Source organism: Plectropomus leopardus, chromosome 3 (genome assembly GCF_008729295.1).
Source record: "Plectropomus leopardus isolate mb chromosome 3, YSFRI_Pleo_2.0, whole genome shotgun sequence".
In the NCBI taxonomy this organism is placed as follows: domain Eukaryota; kingdom Metazoa; phylum Chordata; class Actinopteri; order Perciformes; family Serranidae; genus Plectropomus; species Plectropomus leopardus.
The window spans coordinates 4,348,075-4,368,217 of NC_056465.1; the positions used below are offsets into that span (position 1 = coordinate 4,348,075).

At 40.2% G+C, this 20,143-nt stretch overlaps 1 protein-coding gene across 1 annotated transcript in view; it reads right to left on the minus strand.

Moving 5' to 3' along the window:
- The window catches only part of kifap3a (kinesin-associated protein 3a), a 49,906-nt gene extending 30,000 nt beyond the window's left edge, over positions 1-19,906 (minus strand). Inside the window, exons 1-10 of the mRNA XM_042513200.1 lie at positions 19,804-19,906; positions 17,726-17,857; positions 17,431-17,576; positions 17,273-17,331; positions 15,697-15,838; positions 13,660-13,759; positions 11,685-11,809; positions 11,415-11,513; positions 10,255-10,433; positions 4,962-5,124 (exon numbers count right to left, since the gene is read on the minus strand). Coding sequence (XP_042369134.1) covers positions 4,962-5,124; positions 10,255-10,433; positions 11,415-11,513; positions 11,685-11,809; positions 13,660-13,759; positions 15,697-15,838; positions 17,273-17,331; positions 17,431-17,576; positions 17,726-17,857; positions 19,804-19,844 — 1,186 coding nt within the window. The 5' untranslated portion in view covers positions 19,845-19,906. The remainder of the gene's footprint in view (positions 1-4,961; positions 5,125-10,254; positions 10,434-11,414; positions 11,514-11,684; positions 11,810-13,659; positions 13,760-15,696; positions 15,839-17,272; positions 17,332-17,430; positions 17,577-17,725; positions 17,858-19,803) is intronic.
- Positions 19,907-20,143: the final 237 nt, after the last annotated feature.

Here is a 20,143-nt window from a genome sequence, read left to right on the forward strand (position 1 = left end):
ACAGTCCCGCACCTGGTTGCTACATTTTTATAAAGCCCCGGCTTCATCTGAGCGCTGTTTACATCACAAACAAATAGAAAAAAATGAAAAAAAAAAAAACAGTCAGAGGGCAGACTTTGCAGAAAAATACACAGACATACACTTCTAGTGGGTCAAAAGTGATGACTGAGAGTGACTGCTACTTACTGTATGATTCAGTACATTGTTTTTTTGGCAAATCTTACATATAGTATATCTAAAGATTTATATCTTTAGTCTTTGGGAATTGTTGTCAATAAGAAACTCACAGAATGAAGCCAGTCTTATCATTTAAAGAAAAATCTCTTCAGCCTCCAAGAACAGTGATCCAGTTGGTAGTTGGGATCCTCCACTGACCTCGCTGTGAACACTTTACATAGGTTCTCCTTCCACGGTAGAAAACAGTTCCAATGAAAACTGTGGACACTGGGGTCTGTGGATTATCCTTAGAGACCAGGACACTGTTTGTGGAAAGACACATTCATATTGAATTTTTAAAAACCTGCATTCATATTTTTTTTTTGCTACTTGGAGGCAGCAAAATATGCTGGAAACCCCCCAAAAGCTGCTCCTTATAAATGCAGATTTAAACAGTGCTACATAAATTCTATTCACCTCAGTTGTATTGTGACGTGACAAAAGATCAAGAATATCAAAATCTGGACAAATAAAACGAAAACAATCTGCACAGATAGATGCAGAAAGAAAATGTGTTTTTGTAATTTGGGTAAACTGACCCTTTAATATTTGTCCATTAAAATGCCTAAATTCCCTGCCACTTCTGTTTTTGTGAGCTTATCAAATGTCAGCAGCAGCATGCAGAAGATAAAGACAGAATGGATTGAGTGTTAGACTGTCAGTGAGCCCAGGACCTTTATGAGTTTGACCTCTGACCAGAGCTGGGGGGTTTGTGGAGGCCTAGAGGAGGGGCCAGCCAGGGAGAATTAATAGAGTTCAGACCAGAGTTTGACCCAGGAACTTTTCATTAAGAGAAGTGTTAAGAGAGAGGCTCGTCGCTGGACCAGAACCACCGACAGACCTCCTGTAATGCCCACCAGCCTTCAGACGCCCCCACCAGGTCCAGTTAAAACTGGTCCCAGCCGTGTTCGGTCACTGGCCGTACAGGGAGCGTTATCGCCGAGTATTAGATCCAGATGTGCTCAGTGAAGCCCTGGAATCACAGGAGGGAGAGACGGCTTCTAGCTTTAATTGGGAAAACAGGAGGAAGCATCAATTTTACTGCCTTTAATAAGTTAAAGCTACGCTGCTCTGGACCTTCCAGCGCAGCCAGCGATTGGCCAGAACATGTGCTTCTCATTAGCTATCCTTTACCTCAACCAATACCTTAAAATGCACAACCAAGTGCGCGCGCACACACACACACATACACACACAGGCAATAAGCTCCTCCAGACCTTGTGGACTCCCTCACTTTGCTAGTAGGAACATGGAGGATCCTTTATGGGCGAAGAGAGAGATCCCATTAAATGTTCAAAACACTGCTCAGGTTGGGGCAAGAGAGAGAAAAAAAGGGTGAAGGGGAGCTGTTAAGAATTAACTAGACTGTTCAGGGGCAGTTAGTGGGAGAGCTAAACTCCAATTACACCCCAACCTGATTTAAAACCGCCTAACCTTCGTAAAATTACACCCGCGCACATTAAGAGGCGTCTGGGCCCGCTCTGCGGACAGCACCGCTCCATTGTTATTGCATTTTCTGGATAAATAAGCAAGTTGGGTTTGGTCGTTGGAGACATCACACACCACATAATAGGGCACAATGCTCTTAAAGAGGTCCACTACCCACTCAAGTCTCCTAATTTGTCTTTGCGATACCATGACAGACAGCATACTGCATCACAGGCAGAAAAAAAAACTGAGCTGATGTTGCAACTAATGATAGTGTTTTAAACATCATTATCAATGAAGCTAATCTCTTGGGTTTTTTAGGTTTTTTGAGTAATATGTGATCTTTATCTTTTATGCAGTCTATAAAATGTTTATAGATATCTTGAAATTATTTGTTTTATCTGACAACAGTCCACACCCAAGCATATTTAAATAACAATGATATGAAAACTGACAAAAGCAACCAGTTTGAAAAGCTGACACTAGAATCTTCAGTACTTCTTTAACTTCTTCTTTTACTTCCTTCATAAATAAAACTACACAGCTGATGAATTACCAAAACTGTTGCAAAATGATCGACTAATCGTTTCTCTAACTGACAAGGTTATCAATATTATCTACTAATCTGCCAATCCTCTTAACTTTATCAATTAATTGTTTAGTATTTAACTGTGGTACCAGACAGGGGTCCCAACATAAATCTGATAAGGGATTTAAAGGCACATGTCAACCCCAAATCAAAAATACCTATTTTTGGGGTCCCCATTAGCTCCAATGTTGGGATGGGCACCCCATACAGAGGCTGTATTCTTGCTGCAGGGGCACTGAGTTCAATTCCAACCCTGGCCCTTTGCTGCATGTCATTCCCCCTTCTCCTCCCCCTTTTACGCTACATCTGTCATATCAAATAAAGGTATATAAAGCCCAAAAATAATCTGGAAAAAAAACAAAGCATTTTTTCCTCTTACCTTCAGTGCTATTTATTAATCTAGATAGTTTTGGTGGTAGTTGCAGAGTGTTGGTGATGTCTGCCTTCTCTCCAATATAATGGAACTAGCTGGCACTTAGCTTATGGCCAAAAAAATACATGAAAAAACTCAACAGCAATGTCTCTTCACAGAAATCACAGCCCGGTTACTCAAGATAATCCACAGACCTCGTTGTGCGCAGTTTCATGTGGGAACTATTTTCTTTCTACTTAACTACACCAATAAACTGAATCACTGCAAAGAAGGAAGCGTGCATCTACTGCTAGCTCAGTCTGCTAGTCATGATTTTTAGAAAGACACAGTGCTGTTGAGTTTTTGTTTTATTTTTTCAGCGCTTTAAGAACCACAAGCTAAGTGACATCTAGTTCCATTATATTTGAGAGAAGGCAGACATCTCTACAGCTGATATCTCCAACACTCTCCAACTCACACTAAAACTATCTAGATTGATAAACAGCACTACAGGTAAGAGGATTTTTTTTATGCTTGATTTTGAAGCGAACTGTCCCTTTAAGCTAAGGATTTAACACTTGTTCTGACTTTACTCAGATTTTTGTGAAACACTGGTTGAACTGCTCGCATCTCAAATCCACACACAACGACCAGAATACTCCAAAATGAGTGCAGACACAGACAGTGGATGCAGTTCTATCTTTACTGCTAAAGCATGTTTTGGAAAACTCAAAAATATCTGCACATGTGCAGACAGCGCTTATACTCCATGTTTCAAGTCTGCAGTCTTTATGGCCCTGACATACTCCATATCAGACCGAGTTTTGTTTATGCACATGGGGGGGATATAGGAAGTCTGACTTCGGCCAGAAGTTTCCTGAACATGGTCAGATGACAAAACTTAAATCAGAAGAATGGGTTACGAGGTTGGAACCTTTAGTTCATAAAATATTAGAAAAGAGATAAACAGTTTTTCAGAGTCCAAGCAACATCTGTAAATGTCTCATTTTGTCTAGCCAACTGTCCAGATCCATGATACATGCGAGCAACCAACATGTACTGAATTTTGGACCTTGCACATACATAAGGCACTTTGTACTGTGTACTTCATACCATACAGTTTACATTGATACTGTTACTGCACTATTATCCTATGTATGAATTATTTTTTTTCTATTTTCTTTCTTTCTTGATATTTCCTTTGTCTGTAACCTGCCAAGGGACTACGGATGTAAATTAGTCAAAAAATATTCAGATTACTGTGATATAAAACAGAGAAAAGCAGCAAAAGTCGATATTGAAAGCAGTGTGTGTTTGGCGTTATATACTTGATACATGATGAGTTATAGTCTGCTGATCTATTAATTAAAAAAATATTTATGCATTTCCTGTAAATGCAAAAATGAGGATGCAGGTAATAAGGAGGAATTTTCTACATTCTATTGAGTTTGGCTGGCGGCGGGATGGTTTGAGTGGAAGGTGATGATGACAAGTGGAGGCTCTCTCTCCACTTTCATCTTATCACCAGGGGTCACGACCTCGGGTCAGGTCTGGATGGAGAGAGTGGAGGCTGACACACACGCCCCCTCACTCTCCTCTCTCTTTAGAGATAAGACCAGAGTCCTCGTGCAGAGTGTGTCCGTTGAAAAGAGGACAGTCAGCAGTGAAAAGAGATGATTAATGACACATCCGCTGGCATACAGAGAGCATTACACACACGTGCAAACACACCAATACAGGCAAACTCAACAGTGTCAAAACTGTGAGCAGGCGTAATATTTCAGTGTTAACTTATATTATGTGTGCGCCTCGCTTCCTGAGTGAGCAACCCCCACCCGCCACTTCCCAAAAAACAGCCTTCCCGAAATCTCTGAAGACCTCTCCACCTCTCCGGCCTGCTCCTGCAAAAACAACATTTGTGCAGAGGCTCTGGCATGTTATTCTAACAAATATATTATATTAATTATGCGCCGTTACCCGAGCCTCCCCCTGAGAGGCTTCAAAAGGCTCGTCAGAGATGCTTCTGACCGTGTCACACGACCTCACGGATGAGACGACGCACCAATTGCAGTGCTCCGGAGCTTGCAGGAGGTCACTGCTCTAATGGTCACCAGAGGCAGCTCGAGGCCTGGGTGCTGTGTAAAAACTGCACCTGCACATACGCCTCAGAAATAACAAATTAGAGGCTCTGCAGCTGGCTCAGGAGAGATGCGTGTTTCTCAAAATCTGTCTGTTTCTGTGAGTAAAAACATGAAATCTTTGGTTTCCCTGATGCGAAGACAAATACATACAACCTCAGTTGTAAACACACACAGTGAACTAGTAGAAACATATCCACCGGGACAAACACAATCAGCACGCGGTCAGATTGATTACCGAGCAGTGAGGAGACTTTGGGAATGAGTCCTGCCTGGACCATCTGGCTGCGCAGCGACGTGTCGAAGGAGAGGTTGAGCAGGAGGCGCAAGTTGGTGCTCAGGAGCTCCTCATTCTTGCAGGGGACCAGCCGAGCCAGCTTCTCCACGGTAAAGGTTTCAGCCTGCAGACAACAAACAGAACAAGTAAAACAAGTTCTGCTCCAAGTGCAAGCTGACATCTGTAACAACACATTTTACTGAAAATCTAGCTCCACAACAAACCTCTACCGATGTGGTCCACTATAGTATGTGTCTAACCCTGGGTTGTACATTTCTTTACAAAACAATGTTAAATTGTGGTTTAAATAATAATTTTGTTTTTGGCAGCCTGTATGAACACTATTTCCAAGAACACCAAAGACAATCATGAACACACTGAGGCCAGTTTTTTTTTTTTTTTTACAGCTAACAGCCAAATGCTTGAATGATGACATTTGTACAGAGCACGGGCGGATATTGTGGATAAGGGAGGAAGAGTTAAGATGATGCACAATTTACACACTCCACAGGAGAAGGGAAAATCAACTGTCTACTGCTTTATTAAAATCACAAAGGTTTTAATTTGTAATACTTTGTTCTGCAGCAGATATTAATTTATCTTAAACCACAGCAACATGTTTCACTTTTTAGAAAGACTGCTCGGCTTCTTCTTGTCACTGGTCTGGAATAAAGAATGGGGCAGGAATGGATTTACCTGTATGGCTTGAAAAAAAGTTATTTATCTCAGTTTAGTGCTGTATTTTTGTATATAATGTATCCTGTGTTACGCTCTAACTGATAACTGATTTTCTTAAATTGTACATCATTTGTTTTAAATGTTTCTCTCAAACTGAATGGGTCAAAGTGAATCTTAATGATAAATTACACTGTAACTATCAAGATTAAAATAGCTAATAGTGTTGTCAAAAATATCAATTTATCAACATATATTGATACTGAATATTTGCTATGGTTTTAATATTGTTTTTCCGCAGTGTCAACACGGCGGTCTCAGCTTTTTAATGTTTACTGCAGTCATTCTGCTGTTCTCTGCTTAGAAAAGTCATCTTTACCATGTATAGCCTTAGTACATTTATCTTTACTTAAAAACTTTCAATTGTATGTCCTCAACTTCAATTTTTTACCATGATATTGAATATGGTATTAAATATTGACATTTTTCAAGGTATTTTGAGGAAGTTAGAAATTCCAGCATTGTGATGCTGGAATTTACACATTAATGCATTAATAACAACAATCGAACAACACTATTAATTCTAAAAAGGAATTTTCCTGCATATTCATCGATTTTATTTTGAAATTGAAAATCATTTTGCTGAGATTTTTTCTTAATGTAATTTCTTATGAAAAAACATCAAGACAATGTAAAGTAATGGAATAACTTTACCGCATTTATAACATAACCAGTTGTACTTCATTTAAATAACAATAATAATAATAATGAGAAAATGTGGATCAAATATAAATCTTGACTGGGTTACAATCCGTCAGTTCTACCACCCTGTAACACATCTGTCATTTTTAAAGATTTATTTTTTGGATTTCGCCTTTACTGGAGATAGGACAGCTTAAGTTCGAAAGGGGGAGAGAGAGGGAGTGACATGCAGCAAAGGACCAAGGCTGGAAATGAACCTGTGGCTGCTGCAGTGAGGACGTAGCCTCTGTACATGGGGCGCCCACCCTACCAACTAAGCCACTAGGCACCCCACACATCTGTCATTTTGTCATGATTATGTGGAAATATTTTGAACACTAAGATCACATTTAGTAAACATCTGAGTTAAACTCGGACACATTTCCTTTTCCATTTTAAAGCCAGGGGTCTAAGTCTGGAGAAGGTTCACATGACCTACAGGCAGGTGGAGGTGTTGAGCTGATGACACCAAACAAAACTCAGACACAAACTTGTGACTGTGACTCCTGAGGGATCACTGATGTGTGAAGTTGTGAGCGGCGTGGTGGTGTTTAGACTGCATGCTGTCACTGTGAGTGTCAGTGTGACACAGCGCTGCTACAGAGTCCAGTGCTGCTTGTTAACATGTCTGTCTCCCCTCTCCTGTGGTCTCCCCCACAGCCAGATATCACAGTGACGCAACCTGCTCCCAGTTAAAAAACGCACTCGCTGCTACTGTGTGCGAAACCAGCTCCAGTCGCACCATCTCAAACCAGACCTCAAGCTGCATAATCAACTGCAGCCTGTGTCAATTACCACTGACATTCCCCTTCCATTAGTGACAGCAGCAGGGGAAAGAACATATCAGACTGTGTTGACATCTTATCTGATTTGGAGAAAATCACAACATGTTTGCTGAGTAAATAAAACCCGATGGCATACAGTACAGAATCACTGAGTGATCAGCCTTTTCTTTAAATCAATTAAACATCCATGTCCATAAATAAAAACCCTTTTCCCTTGTGCAAACTGAACTGAGTGGAAGTGTTGAAATGACTATTTTCCTGCTGGGCACATGCCTGAGTGGGTCGAATCCCCCTGAAGGGTCCTTTAATCTGAATCAAAGATACACTGAAGGGGAAACATGGAGATAAAACCAGTTCCTAACAGGGTCTGGCTTTGATAAAGAACCACAAACGGAGTGAGATTGGAACCAGGTGGGTCTGAATTAGGGAAAGTCGGAGCGGTGAGGTTCCTGTACGAGCGCTGTGGGACACGTGGCCGAGTGAGTCTTCTAAGCGTTTATTAAATTGAAATTTGATAAGCGCAGTTTTAACTGGCATTTCTACACGAGATGACTGAAATGACTTTGGGAGTTTTACGGAACAAATAAAGAATGATTATATCCTCTAAATTTGACTAATTTAGTTTAAATTTCTCAAGACAATGTTGTTTAAAAAAAACATTCACGTAACGATGGTCTAATTTAGGAGACTGATTCTTCTGGAAGGAAATAAACCTCAAACACACAGACGCCATGAATTTTAAACAATGAACACTTTGGGTGAGCTAATCCAACAAGCAGTTCATTAATTAAACATTAAATCCAAATATTTGCAGGATTATTTTCTTATTTCGCTGAACAAATCCATGATTCATGTTATGTTTGTTATTACACTGAGTTAAAGGAACTTGAGTAAATCCCTTGTGGGCCACAACAGTGTAGCAATTAAAAGGTTTAAAATTCTGAATCCACAACAATCCTCAATTTTGAAGATGAAACTAAAAAGAGCAACAACAAACAAAAGGAAAAAATGTCATTCTCATGTAAACAAATTAGGGGTAGCGCTATATTGAAAATACTCGATGTATCACGACTTGTTCCACACGGGATACATAAAATGACTATATCGCAAACATCAAGTATAAAATGTCCCATCTTTTTTTTCAGTCACTGGCATGAGATTTGCTTTGGCGTTTTGGTTCTCTCCCTCTCACAGACATACACACAAAGAGACTAAGAGAGATACCCACATCCAGACCACTTTCTCCTGGGCGATTGTGTTTGAGCAAGTGAAGATTGTGTGAATAATTCTTCATGTTTGACAGTGGCACTTTAAATGAGTTTAATGTTGGCATGAGCAGACAGGGCAGTGTGTTTTTGTATCTGCAGAGCTCTAATGAAGACCATTTAGTTACATTTTGCAACTACAGAGCACCACTGCCACTTGCAAATACTATTAATGTATAAACTGGAGAGCCGTTAGTGTTTCCTGCTCACAGTGAATAAATCCTCAAGCTGAAAGGCAGCACTCTAACTCTCAGCTAACTGTGTACGTCAAACTGTTGACTGGTAGCTTCAACTTCACTGCAAAAATACAAACATTTCCAGCCCAAGGCGATGCGGGTGATTCAAAATAAAAGTGGTTAAAGGTGGTTCCACTTTGACTTATTTTATAATAACAATATTTTATGTGACTTGATTATGACAGCATTTTATTCAAAATTACTGTCATAAGACTTTATTTAACTTTATTATTATGACAGCAGCTACTTGTTCATTTATAGTTTTGTGTTATAGTAGTCAACAGCAGTTTAGAGGAGATTTTTAAAATATCAAGATATATATTGTGTATCAGCATATGGGCCTAAAAATATTGAACTATTACTTTGGAGCCATATCGCCCAGCCCTAAAACAAAAAAGCAGCAGTAAGAGCATGTGCTGCTGTAACAGCCTCCACTCTTACAGGCCCAGAAAAACCAAACTGACATCAAAGAACTAGCGGCGACAAAGGCAGACTGTTGCGTTGCTTCAAGTCGCCTGTGCGTCGGCCAAAAAGTTGCACTTGAACACACCGCAAAGACTGCAGTACACAGCCAACCAGCATGTAGGTTCTGTACCTGTGTGACAGGAAATAACTCTCTGTACCAGCAGGCTGCGTAGTTTGTACTTGACATTAAAAAAGGAAAATGACAGTCAGAATATTAACAACACAACCTGATGATTACAGAACAAACGATGTTCACAGTGTGCCAGTGAACACTAACACAATCTCATGCCCTCTAAACACTTCTGTTTCGATTCTTGCGTACTGCTTTGAGTGGCCAATCAGAGTGATTCCACTAGATGGTGGGCTCCACCGGCTCTGATAACGTGCAATTCAACAAGCTGAATTGGCCGAAAAACGACGGCCGACCAATGATGCATTACAAAAACTACAGCAACGAACACTCAGAGACGGCCGACATTGACCGACAGCCGACTGTTGGCTTGGTGTATTGGGGCCCTATAATTCAGGTTTTCCACTAGTTTTTGGAACCTGGCTACAGGGATTTTCTCCCATTCAGACAAAGGAGCATTAGTGAGGTCAAACATGAGCTGCGTTTACACACACACCTTTTCTTAATCTGATTGAAGATTTTGGGCAAACTGTTCACATGGGAGGTCCTCTAATACGATGTGTTTACATGGGCCGATACATGTTAATGGAGCAGCTGTGTGACATGCGCAAAAATTTTGAATACAGTAACTTGACAGGACTGACACACGCAACCAACACTTTTCACACACCCTCACGCCGCACTCTCTCCTTCTCCTCTCGTGCACTCGGGCAGGATTGAGTGAGTTACTATGGTTATGGGTTGCCTGAGTTGCTTGAGCGTCTTGTCTGCTCGATTAAGAAGCCATCGTGCACATTAAAAAAGAACACTGTTAGAAGCAGGTAGGTGTTTTAAAAGCATTTTTTGTGAAAAATAAATATTTAGTACACATTTTTGTAATGTTTACAGTTTAACTATAATATCTAAAACCTCCAGTAACTCTCCCTTTCCCTTTTATTCCATCCCACCCTGTCTCACCATGTCATTCTTGTTCTCCAGGAAGATTGACAGCTTCTTCAGGAAGGACACCACCACCAGCAGCAGCTCCTTGTCCTCCCGGTCCAGGATCTTCACCAGCATGTGGACGATGTTTTTGTTCCTCATCTTCAGCTCTGTGCGTGTGTCTTCAGCCAGGTTCAGCAGCAGACACAGAGCGACTACAGAGACAAAAACGTCAGAGACAACAGGATCAGCCTGAGGACTCATAATGATCATTTCTTTTACAGTCATTGAGCTGAAACTCACTTATGGATTCAAGATGGAGGAATATGTGGAATGCGCTTTTCCAGCGAAGGTTTAAATGTCCACATATTTACATTAAACACATCTTGTCTAGTTGTCTAAATGTCTTAGACATAACTTTGTTAAAACTTCTCAAAAATTCTGCCAAACATATCCAATAACTCGAGACACCTTGTCCAAAAACTCCAGGGTTGGAGATTAACTTTTTTGTCCACTTGCCACCGTGGCAAATAGATTCCAAAATCTACCAGCCACTCAATTGATTGCCATCGCATTTTTGGCTGGTGACTGAAGCAAATTGAGCAGTCACTCACATATTTTACCAGCATTTGACTGATGACTGGTGCTAATTTCCAACCCTGTCACTCTAAGAGCTTTGTCCAGTATATCTGGAAAACTGTGAAAACTTTGCCTGATAACTCTTGAAAATGTGATATCTTGAACTTTGATTATTTTAGAAACGTTTTCCTATACCTCTGGAAACTTTTTCCGATGACTCTAGAAACTTTGATAACTGTAGAAGGTTTGCCTGATGATTTTGGAAACCTGGTCTGATAACTCTGGAAACTCTGGGATCTCCACCAACATTTTAATTTAAGTTTGTCGATAGCCCCCGTGGCAGGAAAGAGGGGCTGGAAAGGTTAAATAAACGGACCTGGAGTCACAGGGAATAGACTGGTGTTTGCTCATAGCTCCTTATTCAACAGCAGTCTGAGAGCACACCATATTCAATTAACTCTGGAGGAAACGGCCAACTTAGTCTTACAAACAGACTACACTGACCCTCACAACTCCAGTATCTGCAACAGCCAGAAAAAGATGCAGACATAGCCTGATGGAAAATGTAGGACAGATGACTTTGACATCATTAAGTAGTAAGAAGTTTCAACAGTTACCTCTGAGGAGCTGCTCCTGTTTGGTCAGAAGGCTCTGGTACTTTCTGAAAGACTTCTCATGTTCTTTCTTCAGATTTTGGTTCTCAGAGAATTCTTCATGTGAAATAAGTCAAGAAAAAATATTAAATGTTGTCCTCTTTATTGTTCCATTAAAACTCACCAAACTGACTATTGTGCTCAGCTTAAATAACATACTTTCTATACAAACATTATTTAGGCTGTGTTCTAGATTGAAGATTTTCCCATTGAATGACTCCTGGAAAAGGATATAGGCCTTCTTCTTCTTCTGTAGTTCGTCTTGCCAGAGGTCGTACCTCTTCAGCTCATGCTCAATGATATTCATGCACAGGGCCCCAATTTTAAAATGTGTGACCAGGCCATGGAACTGGGAGAAACTAGAGGAGGGAAATTAAGAAGCAGAAAGAGAGAGAAAAAGACGTCCATTTATCCAAAAGTGTATTTTCAAAACTAAAAATCCACTTTTTTGGGGATTGGTGATTCCAGCTGGGAGCTGTCATTAAAATGACCCAATCCGTCACCCCTGAAGTAGTTTACAAAGTAAACTGTCAAAGTCAAAACACATTCAGTCAAACAGTATGTCCTGGTCCGACTTATAATCAGTCCAACTTGAACCGTTTCACAATCCAAACAGCATAACATGGCGATGGACCCGAGCCAAGAGTGACGATCAGTTTTCAGACGTACACGTCCTCTCGCAGCCTAAATCAGCTCTGACAGACGTTTATGTATTATTCTAGTGAGAGCTAATTTTAGTGTTTCCTAACCCCCAGTTGGAGAGTGAAACTTCAGTACTAGGTCTGCTGCCAAAGGTGGATAACTACTGTAAGGAAAAGGGAGAGCAGTGAAAACAGAAGAGAGCAGGGGCGACTGGCTGCGAGGGTCAGTTCTGTTACAACTGAAATGTACAAATACTGCACACAAGGAGGCAACCATACAGCTGGCAAAATGTTTTCAGTGACTTAATCTGCTAATCTGAACCTAAAAGATAAGACAATATAAACTAAACAGCCAGAGGTATGTAGAAATATTTTGTGATTACTGTTGATCTGGGTCTGTTTCTCCTTGTTCGGGCTCCTTAGTTCCAGTGAACGGAAATCTCTAGTATGGAGTGATATTTCAAACAATGATGTTTTTTTGTGTTTGTCCCTTGCCAATTTCAACATGACAATGTCCCCGTGCACAAAGCTAGCTCAATAAAGAAGAACTGTTTTCCCGTTTGGTGTGGAGGAGACTGTATGGTCTGCACAGAGATCTGACCTAAAACCCATCGAACACCTTTAGGATGAACTGGAACACAGACAGCGGTGAGTCAGTGTTCATTTATGCTTGGCTTCATATTGAATTGACCAGTGTGTGTTATTGGTGCTAACTAAACGCAGGACAGAAACATAGTTGGCCGATGTGACCGACAGAAGCAACTGGTCCTCAGTAGTTACATTTCAGAAGCAGTTATTTTGTATGTTGCTCTTGTAGAGTAAGTGAATCCTTTGTCATCGCTGATAAGAACTTGCTTGATATTGACCAACGCTGTGTGTGCGTGCCTGTGCACACGTGTGTACATAAAGTGAAAGAAGAAACTTATTATTAGGTTTAACCTGGCTTTGACCTCACAGCACATTACTTACTATGCTGGATGTCTGATTACTTTCATGTGTTACCACATACTGTCCATGCGAGCATACATTTTGGCTGCATGTGGACAGTCCTTGCAGGGATGGGCACAGGACAAAACTTACATCATGCAGGCCCTTGCAGCCATTCAGAATTGGAGACTATAAATACAGCTTAAAACTCCCCAGAAGACATCACTCTAAACTGGAGCAAAAGACCCGCATTACATTTAATACTGACAAAACGAATATTGGAATAGTATGCTATGGCCGCTTTTACACAGAGATGAAGCTATAAGGCTGCAACAAAGTCCCCCCTTTAAACCGCCACTGCATTTTCACACAGAACCAAACGGCTGCATCATACCGCTCCAGTGTGTGATTATACACTGCATCCCGGCATTCTGCGATCAAAAGAGGCATGATGGGCATAACGGGCATGACGTTTAACACACAAGCATGAGGAGATCAAAGCAATAAAACACAGAAGTAAGGCTCCAAAATCGCCCGATTTAAAACCTTATGTCAATAAAATGCTGGAACAAAGAGACAAAGTCAGATGCAGAAACCTGTGGCACTCTATATGAGTTTCAAGTTAGGAGCTGCTGGTTTACCTGGAGAAGCAGAAGAAGACGTAGATGATGGTTGTTGCCAGGTCCACGCTCTGCTTCCAGTCCTCCCTCAAAACTCTGGCCAGGGCTCCGAGGGCCGCCTCTAACCACAGACACACAAACACAGTAAACTCAGTAATGACAAGCCCACAAAGGCAGATACAGAAAAGACAGTAAGACAGGAATGACGATGAGATAAAAAAAACTAAACTCAAAGTGTCTGTGTTTGGAATTCAGTCAGAGTCAGAGTGAGCAGAGAGAGGTGCAGCTGGAGGTTAATTTAAAGAAGCGTGGGGGAATGTGATGAGGTCGGAGGCTCCTGAGGATTTTGAGCTATGGGTGCTTCTCAACACAAAGACGTGCGTCCCAGGGTTCGTCTCCTCTTTCCACACTGACCCCAGGCCTCTCGGTTCACACGAACGCTCGGCTCTTATCAACTTCGGAGCGGTTGATGCAGCGCGGCAGACGGAGTGAGCCGGCGACGCACTGTGACAGATACAAATGAAGCTGTGCCATCTCACCACGGCTGCGGAGGATGATGGCTCTGTGCTGTTGTGGAAGAAACAGGCCAGTTGTCACGGAAGGGAGCAGAACTGGAGCCGAACTTTGTTTTCTTTAAAAGGGGAGCGGAGAGGACGAGCTGATAAAAGCCAACAGATTCTACACTCAAGCAAAACAAAACCTCCCTTTTTATCCAAATCTAGTTTAAGTTTGACAATTTTGAATAAGGCTGAGGTTTGCATCTAACTGATTGGAATCACTTTGACAGAAAGAGATTATCCTCAGAAAATGTACACATGTTGAATAATAGAGCGTAAAAGTTCATCCTTAACCTTTCAAGAGCTGTCAATCGCATCTCAAGGTCACCCTTTGCAGTTGGAGTTGGCTCAGTTGTCATACAGATAGCTTGCAAGTAAAGCCATTTAACTGACGAAACTAACTAAAGCCATTAAACTGCCCAAAAAAACATGAAAAATCAATGAGGCCATTCATATGCCAGAGGCTACCACCTTCCCTCCTTATATGATCACCTGAGTGAACTCAGGTCTGCTAAGGAAGACTTTGAAATGCTGTTGAAGGCTCCAAATAAAGTTTCAGGAATAAAATTCTGAATAACTAATAACTAGTAATCAGGCCCAATCTTATTATTGCAGGGTTGATTTGTAGCAAATATATATATATATATATAATATAATATAATGTGAATTTGAGAACTGCATACGATTTGTATTCCATTTTCAATAGAGTGGCAGGAGATCAAAAACTGATGACTACTCACTTCTGCCAGCCAGTCAAGTTGCAGGTTACATCAGTGTCTTGACTCATAGTATATGTTGCGACGACTTTGAAGGGATTAAAAAAATCTGGTTACTACACCATATTTTCTAGGCATTTCCACCAAAAATCAATTCAGAATCCAAACGATTTTCTAAGCTGGGAGCAAAAAATTGATTGTTCTTGACCTAAAGCGCAAACTGCGACGACATCAGAGGGCGTGTCATATTATACAGGTTGGAAAGAGGATGGAGAAGGCAACAGTGGAGAAGTCAAGTGAGTCAGGAAAAAAAAGTGTGCCATGATCTCATTAATAGTTGGTGCTTGCTGCTTGTTTTAGGGGAAAAAACAAATATCTGTAATAACAGAACAGAAGTTCTTCCACTGCTGTTTGCCTCCATTTTGCATTGTGCACTGTTCCTGAGTTATGACCTTGAGTAGTGGACAGAAATGTGTTTTTGCAGAACATTATGATGTCACAGGGAAGTTGACTTTATGGTTATGTCATTCATCATTCATCATTTTATCAAATTAGACATTTGTGTAACATGTTGTCATCATTAGCATATAAATTCTTGAATTATGGCCAAAAACAGTTTTTGGGAGGTCACAGTGACCTTTGACCACCAATTTCTAATCTGTTCATCTTTAAGTCCAACATTATTATGGAAAATTAAGGGTAAGGGGGAAGAGTTTTTTTAAGGAAATATGTTTTCTTCCCCTCAAGCTAAATAAAGTCATTCTTTATTTAAGAACTGAGGGTACCATTCTGTATGAGCTCCTCCAGATTGTCCGAGTTACGAGCCAGTTGGAAGATGAGTGTGGCCCCTCTGATCTTCTCCTGAATGTCCTCATACAGCAGCTCCACATACTCATCGATGCTGCTGATGCTCGCCTCCTCGTCCAGCTGAGAGAAAATAAAATGGGTCAACACAGTGAGGACTGGGAAATGTCCTCAGCATCAGGGGACAAATTAAACAAATAACCTAAAAATGCAGATGCTTTTGTGGACGGGGCTCACTGAATGGTTTGCTAAGTATGCAAATGATGCGATCTCAAGCGAGTTGAACACCTAAAGAAAATTTTGGACCAACGTGTAAATCAATGCTATTTTCCACCACCTCAATGTAAGACCAAAAAATATAATATGAACGTTCATTTTCATATCTATTTAGTGATGTCTGCAACTGTCACTTTTGTGTTTGTTTTTCCTTCGATTTGCTGGACTCAAGTCTTTCGTGTCACAAACTGGATGTGACTGGAATCTGACAGGGAGGGAGTCCACACAAGAGATTTACTAAAAACTATTATAATTAATTAAGATAAAACACAAAAAAAGTTGCTTAGGATCTTAGGTCAATTTTCAATTGAACAATGACATTAGACTCTGTATTGTTTCTTCTCAGTATACCTATGGGACAGCTCTCTTTATCCACTGCACAGCTGTCTTTAATGTGTAAACTTCTGCTTCTAGTAAGGCGATGTATTCTGTTCCAGTGGATTCATGAGAGGCCTCCCTCTATTATACAGTGGTACAGAGAAACATTTTGGGTTTTTGTCTTCTATAATATAGGGCAACCCCTTCTTGATTATCTTACCAGTGATCTTGTTGAGCTGTTGCAAAAGGGCACCTACACCTTGTCTTCACAAATAAGTCAAGACTGTTAAACCTCTTCTTTTGACATGACTCTAATGCAAACAATTATGTATTTGATATGATCAAAGGTGTGTTAATGTAACCCATGTACATTATTATTCTTTTGTAATGTGGCAAGATCTATGCTGTCTGGTTATCAGTTTGTTAATGTAAAATTAATAAAATATTATTTAAATAAATAATAATAAAATATACTAAAAAGAACACCAACTAAATCAAAACCAACACTGCAGGGTGGATTTCTGCTGGGAGAGAGGGAGACAAGGAGTGAGTGAACACCTGGGCCAGGTTTAACAGCTGGAGAGGGACCAAGTGAGCGCAATCAAGTGAACGACCCTCCTGTGTCAGCATGCTGCTTGATGAAGCCGCCCATGTCAGCCTCCAAGACAGAGGGAGGGGCGTAACACTTGCAAAACAGATCTTGATCCTAATAAGACGACCTGATTAAAAGAAGGCTGTACATATAAATATGGAGGAATATCTTGTTGAGGAATGTTGTTCTCTCCAACAGAGTTCAAAAGACTTTACATGGAGCACTGAAGCTGTTCTGGAGGCTCGTGGTGGCCTAACTCCATACTAAGACACTTCATGTTGGCAAATCCTTATATTTGTAAGCCATCCCTATATATACTGTACATTACTACATACACATATTGTACTGTAAAAACACACATTTGTTCTTACCTCCACTCCTGCGTAAGGTGTAAAGTCTCGAGGTGAGATGTGTTTCTTCTCTTGGTTGTCTGTGAAAGGTAATATGCATTCTTTAACCTTTAGGAACACTTAATTGTGAACACATCAATGTTGTTTGTAACGCAGTCAATAAATAAACTTCTTAATACCATTTGACTGTTTGCGGTTTTGCAGATAGAAGAGCAGCTGCTCCACCTCGCTGAGTTTGGACGGGTGAATCAGCCGACATTCTTCCACGACCTTCCGGGCCAAAGACGATATATCTGTGTGGCCGTTCAGGCTTTTCAGGCGAATACTGAAGGACAAAATACAGACGCGTAAAATTACTGCTTTTGAGCCAAACTTTTGGGCACCTAATTTCAGATGAAAGGTATGAAATAAGATCATGGTACAGAAATATGACTGATGTAATATTGTACACATTTAAAAGTGTGTGTTTCTCACATTTTCTGACACTCTTTTCGTTCTCCAACCATCGGGTTCCCCAGCTCTCCCAAAACAGTTGCCTCCACCTCATACTGAACCACGAGGGCTCTCTCAGTGGGGTGGACATCAAGAGTGCAGCCCTTCACTTTCCTGTTGGTCATACAGAAACAAAAGGAAGCAAAACATTTTATTCACCCAAGATTATTACACGAAATATTCATTCAGGTTTTATGTAGTTCAATTCGCCTCATTGTACTTTTTAATCTTCCACACTTATTTGACAGCTTTGAAGCTCTTTGAAGCTCTGATGAGTCAGATTATCAATGCAAAATATAAACCCAACAAAAATATGTATATTATTATAGTTTGAGTAGATTGAGCTTAACAGTAAAGTTGATAAAATGAATAAAATGAGCTCCACCTGCAGCATTAATCAAATTTTACAGTGAACACTATTATATTCATGTTTTATAATCCATTAATATCACAATATGAGTCTGAAATGGATAATTCTAAATATAGAGTGCTTTTACTTTTGGTTTTACTTTAAATTTTTATGCTCATATACTACTTTTGCAATGTCACTTAAGTAAGGGATGGTGCTTTTTTAACCGGGTGGGGGGTTGCTGGGGTGTGACTACGTTTTTTTTTTTTTAAATTATTATTATTACCATTATTTTTAATATCATGACCCTCCCCATGAGCTTCAAATATTTTTCCTTGAGCGACTGGGGGAAAATGCATGATGCGCCCTTCACCACAAATAACAATATTTCACAGTTTCTGGCAATGATAAATGGTGTGATTTTGAAGATTTTTAAAGAAAACATGCATTTCAAACAGGGCCCAAAATTAACACCAGCCAAGTGCCAAATGTGGGTAGATTTCCTGTTTGGCAAATAAATCTTAGAGGGCTGCCCGCTACACTGGTGGGTAAATGTTTGTACAAAAATAGTTAAGTTATAATAATGATAATAATAATAATAATAATATATATATTTTTTTTTTAATATGCTGAGAGTCTCTATGGCATTTTGGTGTCATTTACCGTTGTGGTGGGTTTGTGTGTTGGAGATGGGTTTAACACAGCAACAGCAAAGCATGTCAGCGCAGACTACGGTGCATTCAAGTACACTTTGTAAACTCAGTGATCTATACTCGAATGGCCTTGACGGCTGTTTAAAACGGAAGAGCAATTTCATTATTAGATGACAAAATCCTAACAATATCCAATTCACCTCTACATAGGCAGATTTTAAAATTCTGATTTTAAAAATCAAATCAAGTTCTTAACAGCAAAACCCATAATATTCTTGTTCAACAGGTCCCAAAGTATCTCTGTAATCATTTTCAAGTGTTTAACAACAGTATTTTGAAATAATTAAAAACTAAAGTCATAACTAATATGCATACATTTGGGCTAGTAAAATAAGCATGTTTGACCTAAAATAAATTATTACCAGCCACCGATTTAATGCTCACTGCTGGTATTTTGGTCGGTAGAAAATATGCTTGGACAGTGGAACATATATATATATATATATATATATATATATATATATATATATATATATATATATATATATATATAATGACCCTTCCCCGAGCTTCTAATATGTTTTCTTGAGTCCCCTTGATGACTGGGGGAAATGTATGACCCTCCCTACACAACAACATTCTCTATGACTTAAATACAAAGTACTTTTTTCTAATATCAGTATTTTCCAGCGTAGTATTACTAGTTTTTCCATCACTGGTCAGTAGTTACCAGCTACATAAATTGATGGTGGCTGTTGGTGTATCGATTTTTATTAACGTAACGTCACACACCCTGCGCAAGCATACAAGTTAGCTAACATAAGGCTAAATGAAACTATTGTTAGCTACCGTTAGCTGAAGCAGGTCGTATTCAGAAAAAAGATATTATCATACACCTTTGTAAGAGTGTCGTCGGTTGGCTTTACATTCATTTACATGGTCTGTTGTGCTCTGTCGTGCTAACAACTGAGCACCCTGCCAGAGTCGGCTTCATTTACCTGTAACTTAGCTAACGTTAGCGGTACAAACGCGAACAAGCAAGCGTTAGCAGTCGTTACCTTTTCAGATACCGCGCATCTTCAGTTTGCTTATTGTCCATTTTAGATGAGAAAGACAGCCTTCTTTAAAACTGTCCTTCCCAAAACGGGACCTGCTGATGCTGATGAGGACAGGGCGGATGTTATTTTCTCTGCAGCCTGTTGCCAGGGCGGCGACCCAGCCCCCAGCATGCACTGTAGCTTAAGCTAGTTAGCGCTGCTGCCATCTGCAGTCACGGAGAGTGAGGCTGCTCTATTGACTGCAGACATGGCCCAGCTACTTAAATGTGTGTTCAGTGCACTTACAATTTACAAAACCACTGAAGTTAAGTACCTACCTCTACTCCCGTATGTGTAAGAG